Source organism: Mytilus californianus, unplaced genomic scaffold (assembly GCF_021869535.1).
Source record: "Mytilus californianus isolate M0D057914Y unplaced genomic scaffold, xbMytCali1.0.p SCAF_19, whole genome shotgun sequence".
NCBI classification, from domain to species: Eukaryota; Metazoa; Mollusca; class Bivalvia; order Mytilida; family Mytilidae; genus Mytilus; species Mytilus californianus.
In genome coordinates this window covers 1,624,299-1,643,889 of record NW_026262667.1, presented here as the reverse complement: position 1 = coordinate 1,643,889, position 19,591 = coordinate 1,624,299, and the positions used below count along the sequence as shown (strand labels likewise).

The 19,591-nt window shown below is 31.1% G+C and overlaps 1 protein-coding gene across 1 annotated transcript in view; it reads left to right on the top strand.

Moving 5' to 3' along the window:
• The window catches only part of LOC127727039 (uncharacterized), an 89,202-nt gene that overhangs the window by 8,008 nt on the left and 61,603 nt on the right, over window positions 1–19,591 (top strand). Inside the window, exons 4-8 of the mRNA XM_052234438.1 lie at window positions 41–183; window positions 4,169–4,264; window positions 6,061–6,183; window positions 10,767–10,858; window positions 16,694–16,763. Coding sequence (XP_052090398.1) covers window positions 41–183; window positions 4,169–4,264; window positions 6,061–6,183; window positions 10,767–10,858; window positions 16,694–16,763 — 524 coding nt within the window. The remainder of the gene's footprint in view (window positions 1–40; window positions 184–4,168; window positions 4,265–6,060; window positions 6,184–10,766; window positions 10,859–16,693; window positions 16,764–19,591) is intronic.

The window sequence follows — 19,591 nt, the reverse complement described above, 5'->3', positions numbered from 1 at the left end:
TGTGGTTTGTTTAAGACAATTTTCTTCTTTTTGTTTGCAGAATTTTAAGTCATCAAATAACTTTACCGAATACAGAATGTCGCAACTGTTCCATTCAGCTGATAAGACAGGCTGGAGAATGGACAACAGGGAACTGTGGAGATTATATCTTCTATTCCTGTGCAGACGTCAATATACTACCATGTAAGTTGTCTCTGTCAACATGGTCAAGTTCTTTTTGTTAAAATTGGTAAATGCACAAAACTAACTGTCAGATGGTTGAAGTTCTGTAAAAGCAATGCTATTGCTCATCCCTTTGTCTTTTCTTTACTGATTAGATTTGTACTGATGAAATGGCAAACAATGGATTCACATTGAACCATTAGATTCATATTGAACCTGGTTACATAGATTCACTGTGAACCCTTTAGTAAATCATGTCTTCCTCTTTACTTGACTAACAATACTTAGTAACTAACTATATACATTTGGAGGTACTAATGTCACTGCCTAGTATAAGACTGTAATTCTCTGAAAAGGAGATCTTAAAATAAATGCAAACTTGATGTGCAACTTATATACAAATGAAAAAAAAATTTCTCCATACTACAGGTATGAGGAAAACAGAAAAAAACTCTGAAAAGATCCATAAATGGAAACAAGAGAATCTGGTTTATCAATTCATGATACAAAATCCCAAAGTGCACAAGAAAATAAAGCAAGGATCACCTGCTTAAGTGAATTTGAGATGAACTTATGTTTACGTATAATAGCTAAATATTTGGAGTACATTAAAAACCAAATTACACATTGCAACTATTTATTGAATATAAACAAAATGTCTTACGATACAGCCCTTTCTTTTGTTATACCATCAGTTGTACACTCATAAATGGCTGTCCCTGTATGATACAAAAAATAATCAGTATTTGCTTTTATTTCTTTTTTTTCTATTTTAAAGGAAACAAGATTCACATATGTTTTGGATGGTATTGGGGTTACATTTTATTTAAACTGCAGTCTGACATAACAGTTTGACAATTATTCAAGATAGTTCCATATATGTAGTGAATGACATAATTGTCTATGAATAAGTCATATCCCCGGTTTTAATCTTTGATTATTTATATCAATAACTTCAGGAAAAAAAAAATCAATTCCAAGATTTTGGATGCACAATCAATTGTTTTGTAATAATCTATTATCATCTCCAAATCTAGAATATAAAAGATTATTTGTGTTCTTGTAAATGTACAAGAAAATCTGTACATAATTTACATTAAGAAATAGTGAAATAATATTTTAAATACGGTTTTAAACTAGTTAATTAATGTCTATTTCAAAATGTTTAAGACACATAATGTTTTACTGAATAATTTTTACTTTGATTGTTAAAGTCTTTTTATTTTAAAGGAATGATTTGATGGATAGTTCTTATACTTGGTTGCGATTTACTATAGGAAGAAAAGTCTTCCATTTTTTCATTAATATATTATGAGAAATGCTAAATTCAAAGTCAATGTCAATGTTAATAAATGGACAACAATTATCTTTTTTGGCTTTCTCATCCTGAAAACTGTCAAGGAACATCAGAACATTATTAATTTAAGTTCAAATGTACTGTTTATTTACATGGAAAAAAGATTAATGAAAAGTATTTGTTGGCCTTTTCGAGAGTTGCCTCATTGGCAATAAAACCACACCTTCTTATTTTTTTTACTAATTATTAGAATTTTTCTTTGCCACTCATCCATGTTCTATAAAATGACACGACTTTGTATGATATATTAGTGAAATTTTTCTGTATCATCTGGGTTTTTTAAATTTGAATCACAATTTTTTCTGTACTGTATAAATGGCCCCAAATCGTGACAGCTACTAACAATACTTTAAAAAAAATCCTTTCATTTAAGTAAAAATATATACCTTTATTCCCAGATAATTATTGTACCGTGCCTTTTTTAAATGGATCAACTTCTTTATACTGATTCACGGTTGTCCTAAAAAAGAACTTATGATTGACATGAGATATTTGGTATACATCAATGAGCAACCTATTGTTATAACGACATTGAGAGGTCACCAGAAATTAGCCTTCAGAAATGGACACAGGAGTATGGTATTAGCTCCATAAAGCCCCAGGTTTCTAGACAAGCTGTAAATAATTTCAATAGAGAAAGTTGCATCTGTCAACAGCACAAAATCCTCAAACTATTTTATTTGAAAGTCATTTATTTTTATGCTCTGAATTGCTCTTAACATGAATATTGTAAGAATGAAATATATGAATACACGTATAAGCCAATGTTTAAGTGGCACTGCATTGTTCTAAAAACAAGTCACAAGAAAAAGATATATACAAAGTCTTCAATCAGCACTGGAATATAGTATTAAATGCTACCAAAGGCTGATTTTTTTGTGCAATTGGAACTTAAAAGTAGCTTCCACATTCAGTCATGTAGCTATCAGTGTTTTTTTTAGGAATATAACCCTTAAAAATTTTAAAAAATTGTTTGGCCATGCCCTCTCAGTTATGGTCTAATTGATTTTGAAACTTTTGCTTGGTTTACATGTATTAGTTTGGGATTAGGTTGGTTTATAGGGGAATGGTATGTAGTTGTATAAGCATTAGCACATCTCATTTCCATGGATAATATTTAGTCCTTACCCCTCAGTCATGGTCTATTGACTTTGAACTTTTGCTTACTTTACCTGCGTTAGTTTGTGATTAGGTCAGTTTATGAGGAACCACTAGTCGTAGGTCAATGATATTTGGTATGCAGTTGTATTTGCATTGGCACATCTCATTTTAATGGAGATTGTTTGGCCCCACCCCTCAGTCATGGTCTATTGATTTTGAAAATTTTACTTAGTTTACATGTATTAGTTTGTGATTAGGTCAGTTTATGGGAACTACTAGTGGTAGGTCAATGATATTTGGTATGCATATGTATTAGCATTGGCACATGTCATTTCCATGTAGATTGTTTGGCACTGTACCTTCAGTCAATGGTGCCTTGACTTTGAATATTTTGCATAACTTACAAGTTAAAGTATTGCCATTTTAGTTTCAACATTTGCATTTTACTATCAAAATAACAAAACGGAGAGACATATCTCGCATATCTCTGTGATAACAGAGATTTTGAAAAGTCAAAGAAATTTTATAAAAATCCTCATTTTGACAGAATTATTTTTTCAAAATTTTACTCATTTCAATCACTTTTTAAAAAGATATATGTAATAGAAATTTTCACTCCAAAGAAATTAATGGAGTTGGTGTGTTTTTTTATTGTTTAGTATACTTTAAAGTAGTCAAGAATCCAAAATAGAGATTAGAGTGGATAAAATTCATTATATATATAAGCAGATTAGTTGAAGTTGCTAATGTAAACTTTGACTTGCATCTCAGACTGAGGCATTTCTTTTCCCTTTATCAACTACCAATGTGTGACTGTGTTGTTCTCTTTGTCAATGTGTTGAGCTTGGTAATCAAACTACTGTTGATTCATTTATTATTATGATTACCAATTTTCATGGATTGAGGAAAATTTGTATTTTCGTGGATATTTGAATTCGTGGTTTTGTCTGGGCTTGCATTACAAGCCTATAGAAAATTTGTACTTTCAATTTTTGAACATCTAAATTTCATGGTTTATCTTTACCCATGAAATTGATGAAAATTAGTTTTCCACGAATGATAATGAATCCACAGAATCCCAATTGATGGTGTGTTATATATGTTTCTTCATAGGAATCTTTAGCAGTTTTTATGCTCCACCTACTATAGTAGTTGGGCATTATGTTTTTCGTTTTGTGCGTCTGTTCATTCGTCCATCTGTTCGTCCGTCTGTCCCGCTTCAGGTTTAAAGTTTTTGGTCAAGGTAGTTTTTGATGAAGTTGAAGTCCAATCAACTTGAAACTTAGTACACATGATCTTTCTAATTTTAATGCCAAATTAGAGTTTTGACCCCAATTTCACGGTCCACTGAACATAGAAAATGATAGTGCGAGTGGGGCATCCGTGTACTATGGAAACATTCTTGTTAAGGTATGTTTTATTCTAGATAAACTATGGTCAGTATATTTACATTGTGATTATAAATTTTATTTGTGGAAAAGTTTAGAACAAATATGTCTACATAAGTCATTTTGGTACATGTTAAATAACTGCAATGATTTATTTCAGCAAATGTACCAAATAGGCGGTGTGGTAGTCATACTGACATGGGTAGTATGTGTATGTGTAATAGGACTTACTCTGGAAAACAGTGTACTTTTAAAGGTCAGTAGTTTTTTACCAACTAGTTGTCTTGTTATTTAAATACTTTTTATTATGCTACTTTGTGTCACATTCAGCTTTCAACTTTGTTTTTAATGAAAAATACAGATTCATTGTGTATATTTTATTAAAACTTTTTGTTTTGTTTTTGTTGATGTCATTTTATACCTAAATCAATGTCCTACAAAGTTTGAATCAATGTGTTGACAAATTGTTTAAATCTTTATGACTGAATGAAAATAAAAAGCCCTTTTGGCCTGGTTTCAATGTTGGTAATACATGCAGTATATTTTCACTATTGCCCAGATTTTAGGGTAAAAAGTATACACAGTATACATGGAGGAATGTGAGATTCATTATGTTAGGAATATACTTATTAATATTATACAACTCGTATGTTGGCTTGTAGTAAACCCCAAACTTGGTCAAATTTGAGGGTGCTTCACCAAAAAAAGTTATACTTTAAAAATAAACATAAATTATACTTTAGCCAGCAACACATCTTGGCTTACTTCATTGATTTTCCCTGGTTAAAGTCAGGACAATAGATGTGTACAACCTCATTATAATATTACATGTATATAAGCCATCAAACTTTGTTATACAACCAGGTCATGTCAGATTATTTTTACAAAATGAATTGTTCTGAGTAAATGGATGATACTGAAGTGAAGAAAAGCGTCAAAATCCTTTTTTATGGCCTGCCTAGGATAGAAGTGAGGGAGGTTATTATTTCTGTCCTTTCCACCATATCTCTCCTGTATCCGGTTACTCTTTGGTTTAACATTATCTTATTACCATGAACTTGTAGTCATATCAATTTGAAACTTTGTACAAATATTCATTAATGTGAACTTTTTTAAATCTATGCCAAATTAGGGTTTTACCCAGATTTTACGGTTTACTGTTAAGATCAAAGTTATGGTTTAAGTTAGGTTAAATTATTATCCCACGTTGTTGTGTAGGGTATAATGTTTTTGACCCTTCCCTCAGTATGTCCATCAGTCCTGTTCTTGTCATCTCAACTCTGAAACTACAATACAGAATTTCATGAAACATTGTAGATAATAAGGACATACTATGTAGATGTGCATATTGACAGGAAATTATGATTAATTGTTTTTTCTAGGAGTTATGCCCTTTGAACTTAGAATTTTGGCATAAATATACTATTGCAACAGGCTGTCATTGCAACTCCTCTGAAACCACTCATCAAAATTTCATAAAACTTTATATGTAATAAGAACATATTATGTAGATGAGTGATAGAACAGGAAATTATAATTCATTGGTTTATCTACGAGTAATGCCCCTTTGAACTTGACCATCATGTACTACCGCAACAATTTGTCAGTGCAATTTTTCTGAAACCAAACAATAGAATTTCATTTAACTTTGTAGATAGTAAGGACATAATATGCAGATGTGCATATCCACAAGAATTTTTATCAGTTGACTATTGTAGGAATTATGGGTTTAGGAATCTGGTGAGATTTTGTTTGCCCAGTTACATTTGCCCAGTGACAATGTGGGGCCTGGGGTATGTGAGCCTGCTCACAAAGGTTCTTTCATTGATAAAGGTAGTTTACTATGAAATTGTACTAACATCAATTTGAAACTTAGTACTTATGTTCATTATCATGTATGGTGTGAATTTTTCATGATATATATCAATTGAGGTTCTGAACCCAGATTTTGTGGTAAACTGAACATGGCGATGTGATAGGGACACTACCCTATAACATTTTGTGAAAGTTTTAGGTTATGCACCGTTAAAGTCTAGTTATTATTATTTATAGAGGATTGTTTGACCAATGAAGACTGTCACAACCATGGAGTTTGTACTCAACTGGACACAACATTTTATCCCAGACAACAGTGTTTCTGTGATAGAGGATGGCACGGCAGACATTGTCAGCATAGTAAGTTTAGTTGATAACTTCTCAAAGGCTGATTTCACATTATGCCTTACGTTTAGCATTTCAGCTGTGCCCTGTCAAACAATATAAATTAAGGGATGATCTTTATTAGTGCACAATAGTGAGTAGATTGATATCCATGTAAAAAGAGGTCAGTGGACAAACTATATAACTTATTTAGGAAATCAGTGTACTTTAACAGGTTAAATTTACTTATGCTATTTACTCCCAAAATTTCAGATTAACATCTCACATCAGTTTTTAGGTTATTGATCACACCAAAGTAGGATATACAAAAATTATATTTTATTTTCCTTCTATCATGGACCTTTTATGGTATACCCTTGTCGGTCTTTTCTTTGCTTTGTTGAGTCTTAACAAACTTTTACACATTGATCGTGACAAGCACTTATTGTTTTGTCTGCAACGAAAGTCGCAGGAGGCGAGACATATTAGGTGTTGCTTTTCATGTGGGGGCCAAGGTTACGGCGTCAAAAATTGTTAAGTTTTCTGCTTAAGTCAGTTTGATAGGAACAGTGACGTTTTCTATAAAGTTGCATTACTATCAGTATTTATCAGTTTGACAACTATTTCGATGTCCTGATTCTTAGGTCACAGTCCAGTGACTTTCAATAATAAGCAATTTTCAATGCTAAGTTTTCTGCTTAAGTTAGTTTGATAGGAACTACTTGTGATACATCAATGATATTTTCTATGAAGTTGCATTACTATCGGGACTATTTCCAGGCCCTGCCCCCCGAGGTCGTGGTCCAGCAACTTCGAATTAATTAGCAATGTTGCTGTCCATCAGATTGTCTTTTTCTGAATTTTCTGCCGATAGGCAATACATACCTCTGTGTCAACAGTTTATGTATATTAATGAGCCTCCGATTAATTGTTCCAGAGTCACTTAATTTTAAATCTTTTTATTCAAATTTCCTCTTTTATACAATATCCTAAGCAACCCAGGGAAGCAGACTTAGAGAGCCCTGTGTTAGAACATTCTGCATTTGTCCAGGGGAACAAATTTTTAAAAATCACAATTAAATTTAACTCCAATATTTCACCTATTTCTTACACATTTGACACAGATCATGTAGATACAAAATCAATTATCTAATTTAAAGACTTTAATCGTTAATATTGATATTTCTCATAATAACTTGTTAACTTTATTGGGTGTTTACTCAGTATCTACTCAATAGTATTTCCGGGTACATCTCATAACTCGTTAACTTTATTGGATGTTTACTCAGTATCTTCTCAATGATATTTCTGGGTACATCTCATGATAACTCGTTAACTTTATTGAATGTTTACTCAGTATCTACTCAATGATATTGCCAGGTACATCTCAATATAACTCGTTAACTTTATTGGATGTTAATTCAGTATCTACTCAATGATATTTCCAGGTACATCTCATGATAACTCGTTTACTTTATTGGATGTTTAATCAGTATCTACTCAATGATATTTCCAGGTTCATCTCATAATAACTCGTTAACTTTATTGGATGTTTACTCAGTATCTACTCAATGATATTTCCAGGGACATCTCATGATAACTCATTAACTTTATTGGATGTTTGATCAGTATCTACTCAATGATATTTCCAGGGACATCTCATGATAACTCATTAACTTTATTGGATGTTTAATCAGTATCTACTCAATGATATTTCAGGGTACATCTCATGATAACTTGTTAACTTTATTGGATGTTTACTCAGTATCTACTCAATGATATTTCCGGAACATCTCATAATAACTAGTTCTCTTTATTGGATGTTTACTCAGTATCTACTCAATGATATTTCCAGGTTCATCTCATGATAACTCGTTAACTTTATTGGATGTTTACTCAGTATCTACTCAATGATATTTCCAGGGACATCTCATGATAACTCATTAACTTTATTGGATGTTTGATCAGTATCTACTCAATGATATTTCCAGGGACATCTCATGATAACTCATTAACTTTATTGGATGTTTAATCAGTATCTACTCAATGATATTTCAGGGTACATCTCATGATAACTTGTTAACTTTATTGGATGTTTACTCAGTATCTACTCAATGATATTTCCGGAACATCTCATAATAACTAGTTCTCTTTATTGGATGTTTACTCAGTATCTACTCAATGATATTTCCAGGTTCATCTCATGATAACTCGTTAACTTTATTGGATGTTTACTCAGTATTTACTCAATGATATTTCCAGGTACATCTCATGATAACTCATTAACTTTATTGAATGTTTACTCAGTATCTACTCAATGATATTTCCAGGTACATCTCATGATAACTTATTAACTTTATTGAATGTTTACTCAGTATCTACTCAATGATATTTCCAGGTTCATCTCATGATAACTCTTTAACTTTATTGGATGTTTACTCAGTATTTACTCAATGATATTTCCAGGTACATCTCATGATAACTCATTAACTTTATTGGATGTTTACTCAGTATCTACTCAATGATATTTCCGGAACATCACATAATAACTAGTTCTCTTTATTGGATGTTTACTCAGTATCTACTCAATGATATTTCCAGGTACATCTCATGATAACTCGTTAACTTTATTGGATGTTTACTCAGTATCTACTCAATGATATTTCCAGGTACATCTCATGATAACTTGTTAACTTTATTGGGTGTTTACTCAGTATCTACTCAATAGTATTTCTGGGTACATCTCATAATAACTCGTTAACTTTATTGGATGTTTAATCAGTATCTACTCAATGATATTTCCTGGGACATCTCATAATAACTCGTTAACTTTATTGGATGTTTACTCAGTATCTACTCAATGATATTTCCAGGGACATCTCATGATAACTCATTAACTTTATTGGATGTTTGATCAGTGTCTACTCAATGATATTTCCAGGTACATCTCATGATAACTTGTTAACTTTATTGGGTGTTTACTCAGTATCTACTCAATGATATTTCAGGGGACATCTCATAATAACTCGTTAACTTTATTGGATGTTTACTCAGTATCTACTCAATGATATTTCCGGAACATCTCATAATAACTAGTTCTCTTTATTGGATGTTTACTCAGTATCTACTCAATGATATTTCCAGGTTCATATCATGATAACTCGTTAACTTTATTGGATGTTTACTCAGTATTTACTTAATGATATTTCCAGGTACATCTCATGATAACTCATTAACTTTATTGAATGTTTACTCAGTATCTACTCAATGATATTTCCAGGTACATCTCATGATAATTTATTAACTTTATTGAATGTTTACTCAGTATCTACTCAATGATATTTCCAGGTTCATCTCATGATAACTCGTTAACTTTATTGGATGTTTACTCAGTATTTACTCAATGATATTTCCAGGTACATCTCATGATAACTCATTAACTTTATTGGATGTTTACTCAGTATCTACTCAATGATATTTCCGGAACATCACATTATAACTAGTTCTCTTTATTGGATGTTTACTCAGTATCTACTCAATGATATTTCCAGGTACATCTCATGATAACTCGTTAACTTTATTGGATGTTTACTCAGTATCTACTCAATGATATTTCCAGGTACATCTCATGATAACTCATTAACTTTATTGGATGTTTACTCAGTATCTACTCAATGATATTTCCAGGTACATCTCATGATAACTCGTTAACTTAACTTATTGGATGTTTACTCAGTATTTACTCAATGATATTTCCGGGTACATCTCATGATAACTAGTTAACTTTATTGGATGTTTACTCAGTATCTACTCAATGATATTTCCGGGTACATCTCATGATAACTTGTTAATTTTATTGGATGTTTACTCAGTATTTACTCAATGGTTTGTTCCATAAAGAAAACATTCCTACAAATTGTGATGATTTTTCTAATTGTCATTCCAAAGTTATGAAACTTTTACCTGAAAAATAGACAATTTCTTGTTTGTCTTGCACAGTTTTCTGTTACCAAATTCTCTGAAATTTATTACTATCTTGCAACCAATGAAATTTGCCTTCATCTCAGATTCTCTCAACTTTTAATATTTTAGATATGTTTGTATGTTACTGGTATCTATGTTTGTATGTTACTGGTATCTATGTTTGTATGTTACTGGCATCTATGTTTTAACTAAACAAATTACTTTTTCTTTTTAAAGTAATTTTGTAAATCCTTGATAGACTCTAAAATTGCTTTAAAGAGAACATTCTTTAAGGCTGATAAGTCCTGGTTTGATGCAACACAGAGCGTTGGCAAGAAGTAAATCAGTAGTTGATTTTGTTTGCTTCATGTCCAATGGCAAATATGTCATACATATATAGGATGATATTTATAGCTTTTATATAATATCATTATACTCGTACTGGAATACAAGTTTGTGTGAAGTTTGAATACCATATTATGCAAACCAAATATCACATGTAATTTAGTTGGACAATAATTATTTCTATTCATAGACCAATATTGCAGTAAGTCATCTCTACTTCTTTACATCAAACTAATTTCAGAGTCAATTAAAGATTTAGAAAATGACTAATTAAATTCTTCTTTTTATATCAAATGATACCTCTTTTTCAGGATCTGCTGTTGCTGAGAAGATTACAGATTTTTCAAGTTATAAAAAGACAGAGCTTTCACCAGAATTCAATCTCTTCCATAAAATTCTTCCAGTAAGTACAAAATAATTGATGTTAGCGTATAAAATTTAAAATTATGTAAAATACATTGTCATTTATTCTTTGTTTTTTGAAATTCAATAACATTACTGTAAAATGTGGTGAACAAGTAATATATATATATATAAATGTAGATATTGAAGGAAACAGCAAAGAAGTAGGTTCACAATTGAACATTACAATGATATACAGAATACCTTAAAACTGTCCATTTTATCTTAATTTCTTTGGCAGTTTAGATTTTTCTGCCCAACTTATAATAGAAGAGGTATATTGTTTTCCTGTCTGTGCCTCTGTCCATATGATAGTCTACCACTTTTCTGTCCCTCTGTCTGTTCTTTCTTCCCATTATCAAATTAAAGAATCTGTTTAAGGTAGTTACATCAACATGATACTTAGTTTACAAGCTTATTATGATGTAAACTTTTTAGAATATATCCAAAATAATGATTTAGATTAAGGTTTCCCTGTTCACTGAACAACAAAATGTCATTGTATGACGGACAGCGATTGACTTGTTAATTTTAAGTTTTGGGTAAAAAACTTATGAAAGCATAATGTTACTTCACCAGAGAATTTATCAAGGTATAAACTATCCAAAGTAGAGGTTGGATTGATAGTGTGACTGATCCTGCAATCAAGGATAAACTTCATGTTCAAGGTGGATTCATTTGAATACTGTGAACAAAACAATGATCTACCTTGTGTATGTATAAAGGATAGTTTGACCATGAAATTATGCTTCTGTAGTTAAAGAAGAAGTTTTGTTACATTTCAGATTTATTAATTTCAATGTAAGGCAGATATCATATCACAATTTAACTTTACTACCAAATACTCCAAGATACAACGTATACGAAATGTTCAAATGTGGTTTAATGTTAATCAGATTCTACACAAGAATTATGAGCTATCAAAAATGTACCGTAAGGCTTAACCCAATCTATTTTTGTTCCAAAATGCCAGAAAATCTTGAGCTGATTTTTGTCAAATATTTCGCAGAAGGGAGACATAGTGATCCTCAATTCCGTCGTCGGCTTCGTCAACATTTAGGTTCAGTCTGTGGTTAAAGTTTTTTAAGACTTCAATAACTTTGTCAAACCTACATGGAATTTTATGAAATTTGGACAGAAACTTGTTTATGACCAAAATACAGTATCCAGGGCAAAATTTTGAAAATATTTTTTTCATTTTTCCGTGTTTTACTGATACATGGACTTAGTTTTTTAGCTCACCTGGCCCACAGGGCCAAGTGAGCTTTTCTCATCACTTGTCGTCCGTCGTCTGTCGTCGTCCGTCGTTAACTTTTACAAAAATCTTCTCCTCTGAAACTACTTGGCCAAATAGAATCAAACTTGGCCACAATCATAATTAGGATATTTAGTTTAAAAAATATGTTCAATGACCCCGCCTGCCAACCAACATGGCCGACATGGCTTAAAATAGAACATAGGGGTGAAATGCAGTTTTTGGCTTATATCTCTGAAACTAAAGCATTAAGAGCAAATCTGACAGAGGTAAAAATGTTCATCAGGTTAAGATCTATCTGCCCTGAAATTTTCGGACGAATCAGACAACCCGTTGTTGGATTCAGTTGCTGCCCCTGAATTGGTAATTTTAAGGAAATTTTGCAGTTTTTGGTAATTACCTTGAATATTATTATAGATAGAGATAAACTGTAAACAGCAATAATGTTCAGCAAAGTAAGATCTACAAATAAGTTAACATGACCAAAATTGTCAATTGACCCCTTAAAGAGTAATTGCCCTTTATAGTAAACTTTTAACAATTTTTCGTAATCAAAAATCTTCTCCTCTGAAACTACTGGGCCAAATAAAATCAAACTTGGCCACAATCATCATTAGGTATTTAGTTTAGAAAATGTGTCCTGCCAACAAAGATGGCGACATGGCTAAAAATAGAACATATGGGGTAAAATGCAAGTTTTGTCTATTATTCTGATAACAGTTATAATTAGAGGAAATCTGAAAAGGGTAAAATTGTTCAGAATGTTGAGCTCTACCAATTGTCCGTATACGTCAAAACTGTCAGACGATTTCCTTTAGGAGTTATTGCCCTTAAATGACAAATTTTACCACTTTTTTTTTATTTTTGCCTATTATCTTGATAACTATAATGGATAAAGAGAAACTTTAAATTGCAAAATGATCAAAAGGACAAGTTGTACAAATAAGTCTTATGGTTGAAATCGTCAGTTGACTCCTTATTAGAGTTATTGCCATTTGATGATGATTTGTACAATTTTTTTGCGTTTTTGTCTTATATTTTAAAACTTATAATAGATAGAAAGAAATTTAAATAAACAAAAATGACCAGCAAGACAAGATCTACTATTAAGACAAATGGTAGAAATTGTCTGACGACTCCTATTGGAGTTGTCACCTTTAATGGCGATTTTTACCTTTTTTTTTCGTTTTGCCTTATATGATAAAAATTATAATAGATGGATAGAAACTTAAATAATAAAAAAAAAAATGAAAAGCAAGACAAGACCTACTAACAAGTCAAATTTTGCCGATATAATTAGTAGACTGTTACTCTTTATAGTAGTTATTGCCCTTAAATTAGGATTTTTTTTTACCCTCTCTTTTGCGTTTGAAGCAAAAGCTAAATAAGATAGAGAGAAACTAAACAGACTTCAATGATCAGCAATATAAGATAAAAAAACCCAAAGATTTGTGTCATTAATTCTATTCTCGTCTACAATGTTGGAGAGTGTCCTTTGTTGAATATGCATATAGACCAGGATGAGCGACACTCTTTCGAGCCTCTAGTTATAGTTAACAAGTAAATACAGTATGAGGTTCAAGTTTTTCAGTCATCAATAACTTTGTCAAGCCTTAATGGAATTTTATGAAATTTGAACAGAAGCTTATTTATGACCAAAATACAGTATTCGGTGCAATATTTTGAAAATATCTATTTTCATTTTTCAGTATTTAACTGACAAATGGACTTAGTTTTTAGCTCACCGGGGCCCGAAGGGCCCCATGTCAGCTTATGCCATCACTTGGCGTCCATCGTCTGTCGTCGTCGTCTGTCGTCGTAAACTATTTCAAAAATCTTCTCCTCTGAAACTACTGGGCCAAATATCTTCAAACTAAATGTTCCTTAGGGTATCTAGTTTATAAATTGTATCGGAAGTTTTGATCCATCGACAAACATGGCCGCCATGGCTAAAAATAGAACATAGGGGTCAAATGCAGTTTTTGGCTTATATCTCAAAAACTAACGCTTTTAGATCAAATCTGACATGGGGTAAAATTGTTCAGTTGGTCAAGATCTATCAGCTCTGAAATTCAGACGAATCAAACAACCCATTGTTGGGTTGCTGCCACCGAATTGGTAGTTTTAACAAAATTTTGCAGTTTTTTGTTATTATTTTGAATATTATTATAGATATATATAAACTGTAAGCAGCAATAATGTTCAGCAAAGTAAGATCTACAAAAAAGTTAATATGACCATAATTGTCAATTGACCCCTTAAGGAGTTATTGCCCTTTAAAGACAATTTTACACAATTTGTTCATCAAGTTTGCTAACATTTAAAAATCTTCTCCTCTGAAACTACTGGGCCAATTACCTTCAAACTTTAACTAAATGTTCCTTAGGGTATCTTGTTTATAAATTGTATCCGAAGTTTGTATCCATTGACAAACATGGCCGCCATGGCTAAAAATAGAACATAAGGGTCAAATGCAGTTTTTGGCTTATATCTCAAAAACTAAATCTTTTAGAGCAAATGTGACATAGGGTAAAATTGTTCAGTTGGTCAAGATCTATCAGCTCTGAAATTTTCAGACGAATCAAACAACCCATTGGTGGTGTTGCTGCCACCGAATTGGTAGTTTTAACAAAATTTTGCAGTTTTTTGTTATTATTTTGAATATTATTATAGATATATATAAACTGTAAGCAGCAATAATGTTCAGCAAAGTAAGATCTACAAAAAAGTTAATATGACCAAAATTGTCAATTGACCCCTTAAGGAGTTATTGCCCTTTAAAGACAATTTTACACAATTTGTTCATCAAGTTTGCTAACATTTAAAAATCTTCTCCTCTGAAATGCAGATGAGCGATTCAGGCTCTTGAGAGCCTCTTGTTTTTTAACTTTTTACAAATAAATTCAGTCTGGGGTTAAACTTTGTTACACATCAATTACTTTATCAAACTACATAGAATTTTCTTAAACTTTGGCAGAAGCTTTTTTATGAATAAGAGATAATGTCTAAAGCAAAGTTTTGAAAATATATTTTTTTTCATTTTCAGTATTTTCTGATAGAAGGACTTATTTTTTACAGCTAACATTTACAGACAGTCTGGGATTAATCTTTTTTGACATCATAAATTTGTAAACCTTCAATGATTGTTATGAAGCTTGGGCAGGAGCTAATCTTCAAGACCATGAAATAGCATCTAAAGAAAAAGTTTGAATATTTTTTTAAATTCTGTATTTTACTGATAAATGGACTCACTTTTTAAGTCAACATTACACTTTTACACTGACAGCAGCAATCGCAGACGAGACACAATGTTCCGTGGAAACCCTTACTAATTTACTTTATACATTAGTGTATAATGATGACTTTTGGTATTGAGTTCCAGTTGACCAAATTTTCTCAGAATTGAACTGAGAATTTTATTTAAGGTGATCAATACCTCAATATCCATTGTCTTGGTTGACTGACTTTCCCGGCATTTAATAAATAATTAATGAATTTTAGAGTTTCCCCATATAAGTTTCACTTAAAAGGATATATACACCTCAGCTTTCATATGGATTTTCAGAAATGTACAATTAACATTTCCTGGAAATGTACATTTTACAATTAGGTTGCAAGTGGAGCATTCATTGTTTATAACTTTTCATAATTGTGATTTTGACTGCTCTTTTAAATAATATTGTATACAAGAAAAACTATTGAGAGAGAGAGAGAGCTAGACTGCTTTCAGTGAGGTACATTATCTTAAATTTTTAACTATTTCAAAGGGCAAGGTTAAAGGTACATAATGGGGCTTTTTTTTGCCTTGTAGATTCACCGAAATTAAAACACTGCCTGATGTCATTACTAATCACATTTTTAAGCTTCAACAGAAAGGCTTTTCAGAAAATGTGAATATAAGCCAAGCCTTGATGACACAATTTGACTGCATCATCTTTAAAGCGATGTCGCAAACAATATTTGTCTGATTTTAGCAAAAATGGGATAAATTGAAAGAGCATTTTGGCTGAATTGAAGTGGGGCACAAGTGTTGTCTAAAATGATTTTTGCTTGTGTATAGATAAAAACAAATAAAATTGTTGCTGTTTAAATACCTTTTTGTGTGGCAGTTGTGTTCTATTACAGTACATACATTCAATATTCAATTCTTAAATTCCCAGAAAGCTTTAAACATTTTTGATTTTAGGACAAATTTATCCCAAATCATATCTTTTCTTTTAACTGTTTTGAGAGTGGAGAAATATTGCATCCTTAGAGATGCAATAATGGAATCTGTTTCTCTTGTTATTTTAGATTATATGTAAGCCACTTTTACTTTCTTTTTCAAAAAAATATTTTGTTCTTTCTGTGGGGTGATCTCAAGCATGATTACTTTTTTTTCTTGATGTCAGGATAGCTAAAATAAGGACAGCAATGAAATCTAATGTCATTATTGAATTTGGACAAATGAAGAATTCAGAATGTTCAAGCAAACCTCATTGATTAAAAAAAAAACGTAAAAAACCAAGTGGTCACTTAAGAGTTTAAATCAGCTCCAAATAATTTTAAAATCCCTTTTAGCTGACTATTGCTTTGTTTTAGAATGATGAAATAGAAATGGTTATGAGAGTGAAATCTACAACATGGATTGGAATTGGATGGAGACCCAGTAGTAAGTATATTATTTATATTAAACATGCAGTTGAATCATTCAAATGTCTCATGCAGTTTTATTTTAGTTCAAAGTGTTAATGTAGAATTTCCCAGTTCAAACATGAAGGATGTTGGGAGACATCAAGTTTAATCATCTCCAAATTTTACCCTCTGTATATCTTTGTTCAGACATTTGATTTCACATTAAGATAGTTTGAATAAATCAAGAATTCACTCAGAGTAGTAAAATAAAAGAAAGTGTCCATAAGAACACCTTTAATATCTTTTCTTTTTCACCAGTTTGAAAAATACCCAATAGTTCATTTGGGAGTACCAAAAACAGAAAAAAATGAGATGTAAGTTTTGTTTTCACAGGTTGTAATTTAAGGTTATTTTATATTCTTGTGTCATAAGTGGAAATTGCCAATGCATGAAATGATAAATTGCTTCAGATATTCATGCATGGTATGACTAATGTGTAATCTTATGGAAGAAAAATATATTTAGCATATACATGTAGATTACATACAGATCTTCAGATTTATGGGTAACACTTGAATTGTCAAAGTCATAATTAGGGCCCTGGGGGGAAATTTGCATAACTTATTTTTTGTTAAAAATTCACAAATTTGCATTTAGATATCTTTCTGTCCTAGGATTTCAGTCAAAATTGCTTTGAAATAAGCTATTCCAAATTGATTCCAGGTGTCCAAAAATGATTCCTAGTGTTTTTCTATTCTTTTATTAAAATATCACTAATTTTGAGAAAGATCTTTTTGCATTAGGATTTCAAAGAATTGATATACATTTATTCATAAGTAAAATTTACATTCTCAAATTGATATTAACAGATTTCAAAATTCTGGTAAAAAGTTACTGAAAATGAAGCTTTAATATGTTTAAAATTTAGCTAGGATTTCATTAGTAAATTGATATGTAGGTATAATTTTCTGAATTGAATCAAAGTGTCCAAAATTATTGGTCATGTTTTTACAAAACTTTATATTTATTGAGAACACAACTTGAATTATTTTCTATGCCTCACACAATAATGTGGAACTATTGCTTACATGTCAGTTTAATAGTTTGATTTCAAAATGAGTTTGTCTTTAAGCATTTTGTAAATAATTTTTTTATCCATAATTTCATATGAATTGATAATGTGATCCTGGTACTGAAGAAATAGAAATTAAGTCTTCATTTCACTAAGTGCATATGAAAAGTGGCATTTTTTTTTGTGGACAAATTTTGATTAAAATATAAAAGTGCATATTTTTTTCCATGGGAGAAAATTCCTGCTCTTAAGAGGTTCTCTCTACCTGTTTTATCAGATTATTTTTTTGGGTAACACAAAGGAACACATGCACTTATCATATCTACAAAAAAAAGTCAACATCTTGTGTTCTCTCAGTTCCTATTTAATCACTGCCTGGATTGGAAGACAATCTAAAGTACCTAATGGTATAGTGCACCTATTATATTTTGTTTTAGTCTATATGGTTCTTACAGTTTTCCATTGCAGCATGGAATTTGCCATATCTTCACCTATATCACTCACTTGAAATAAACTTTCATACAATATTTGATATCTATTGTGCACATCCTGTTTTATTTTTCTGATTTTTGGCAAGTGAATCGATCACCATGAAAAAATATTTGACAGTATCTGTACAGGTTTAAATAGGTTGGGGAAGATCCTCATAAATAGGTACTATCCCCATTTATGGGTATTATAGCCCAAATAGGGTATAAATTTACAGTGTTAAATAATGAATTTTGTGTTACCACATAATGGCTGTTATGGGGCAAAAAATCATATAGATGGTAACATTTTCCCACTTAAAACCATAGTTCAATTACAAAGACAATGGATTAAAAAAAAACCAACTTTTTAAAGAAATATGATAATTGAGTCATGGTGTCTTTGAGCAAAATGTTGTCATTTATCTGAATGTTTGTGCCATGACAACAAATATCTTGAAATCCAAAGTTTATATTTTTTGTCACTGAAATGATACCTATTTTGGGGTATAATACCCATTTATGAGGATCTTCCCCAACCTGTTAAAATGTGAGAGAACAAAACCTGAAATTCATCCATTTATTTATTTGTTGTTAATACCTGGGACTATTATACTAACAGTTAGTATAATAGTTCAAGCTAATACTAGAGTTTTTATTCAGTATGATTTTTCATATTATGAGATATTAGTTAGTCAGTAATTATTTTTGGATAATTTGAGTGCACCAGAACCTGAATTACATAATCCTGGACTTTTACCAAAATTTATTTGTTGATGTAGGTTCAACAAAACAGAGACATGTATTCATTTGTTAAAGGACACACATGATATATCACGACTTTGTGCTAATTTCATGTCATATTCTGAATTTAAACTTGCAAGTCATATAAGTTATGGGGTATGCTTCCTAAATTACAGAGGATTAAGAATAGAATGTATGGTTACTCAGTACACGTTTTGGCTTTGATGTAAGTTTAATATTAGCCTCATACATCAATTGCAAATGTGGCAAGACATTCAATTGAACCCACTTTTTTGCATGTCTATGCAAAGTATTTCTTCAATAAGAGGGGTTCAGAAGTCTTTATGGAAAAGTAACATGTAGTCAAATATTACAGTTAATGTTTTGGACAGGTTTAGGACAAAGGGGATACTTTTTAGTGTTTTGATTTTTTTTCCATAAATTCTAGTCTCAAATAAATTTGAATGTTTTAAATGTCAATTTATTTTTTCATGTCTGTGACTATAGCTTTGAAATTCTAGATTTTCCCATATTTGCCTATATTTACTTATGATTGAAATTTTCACCAAATTCTATAAATTT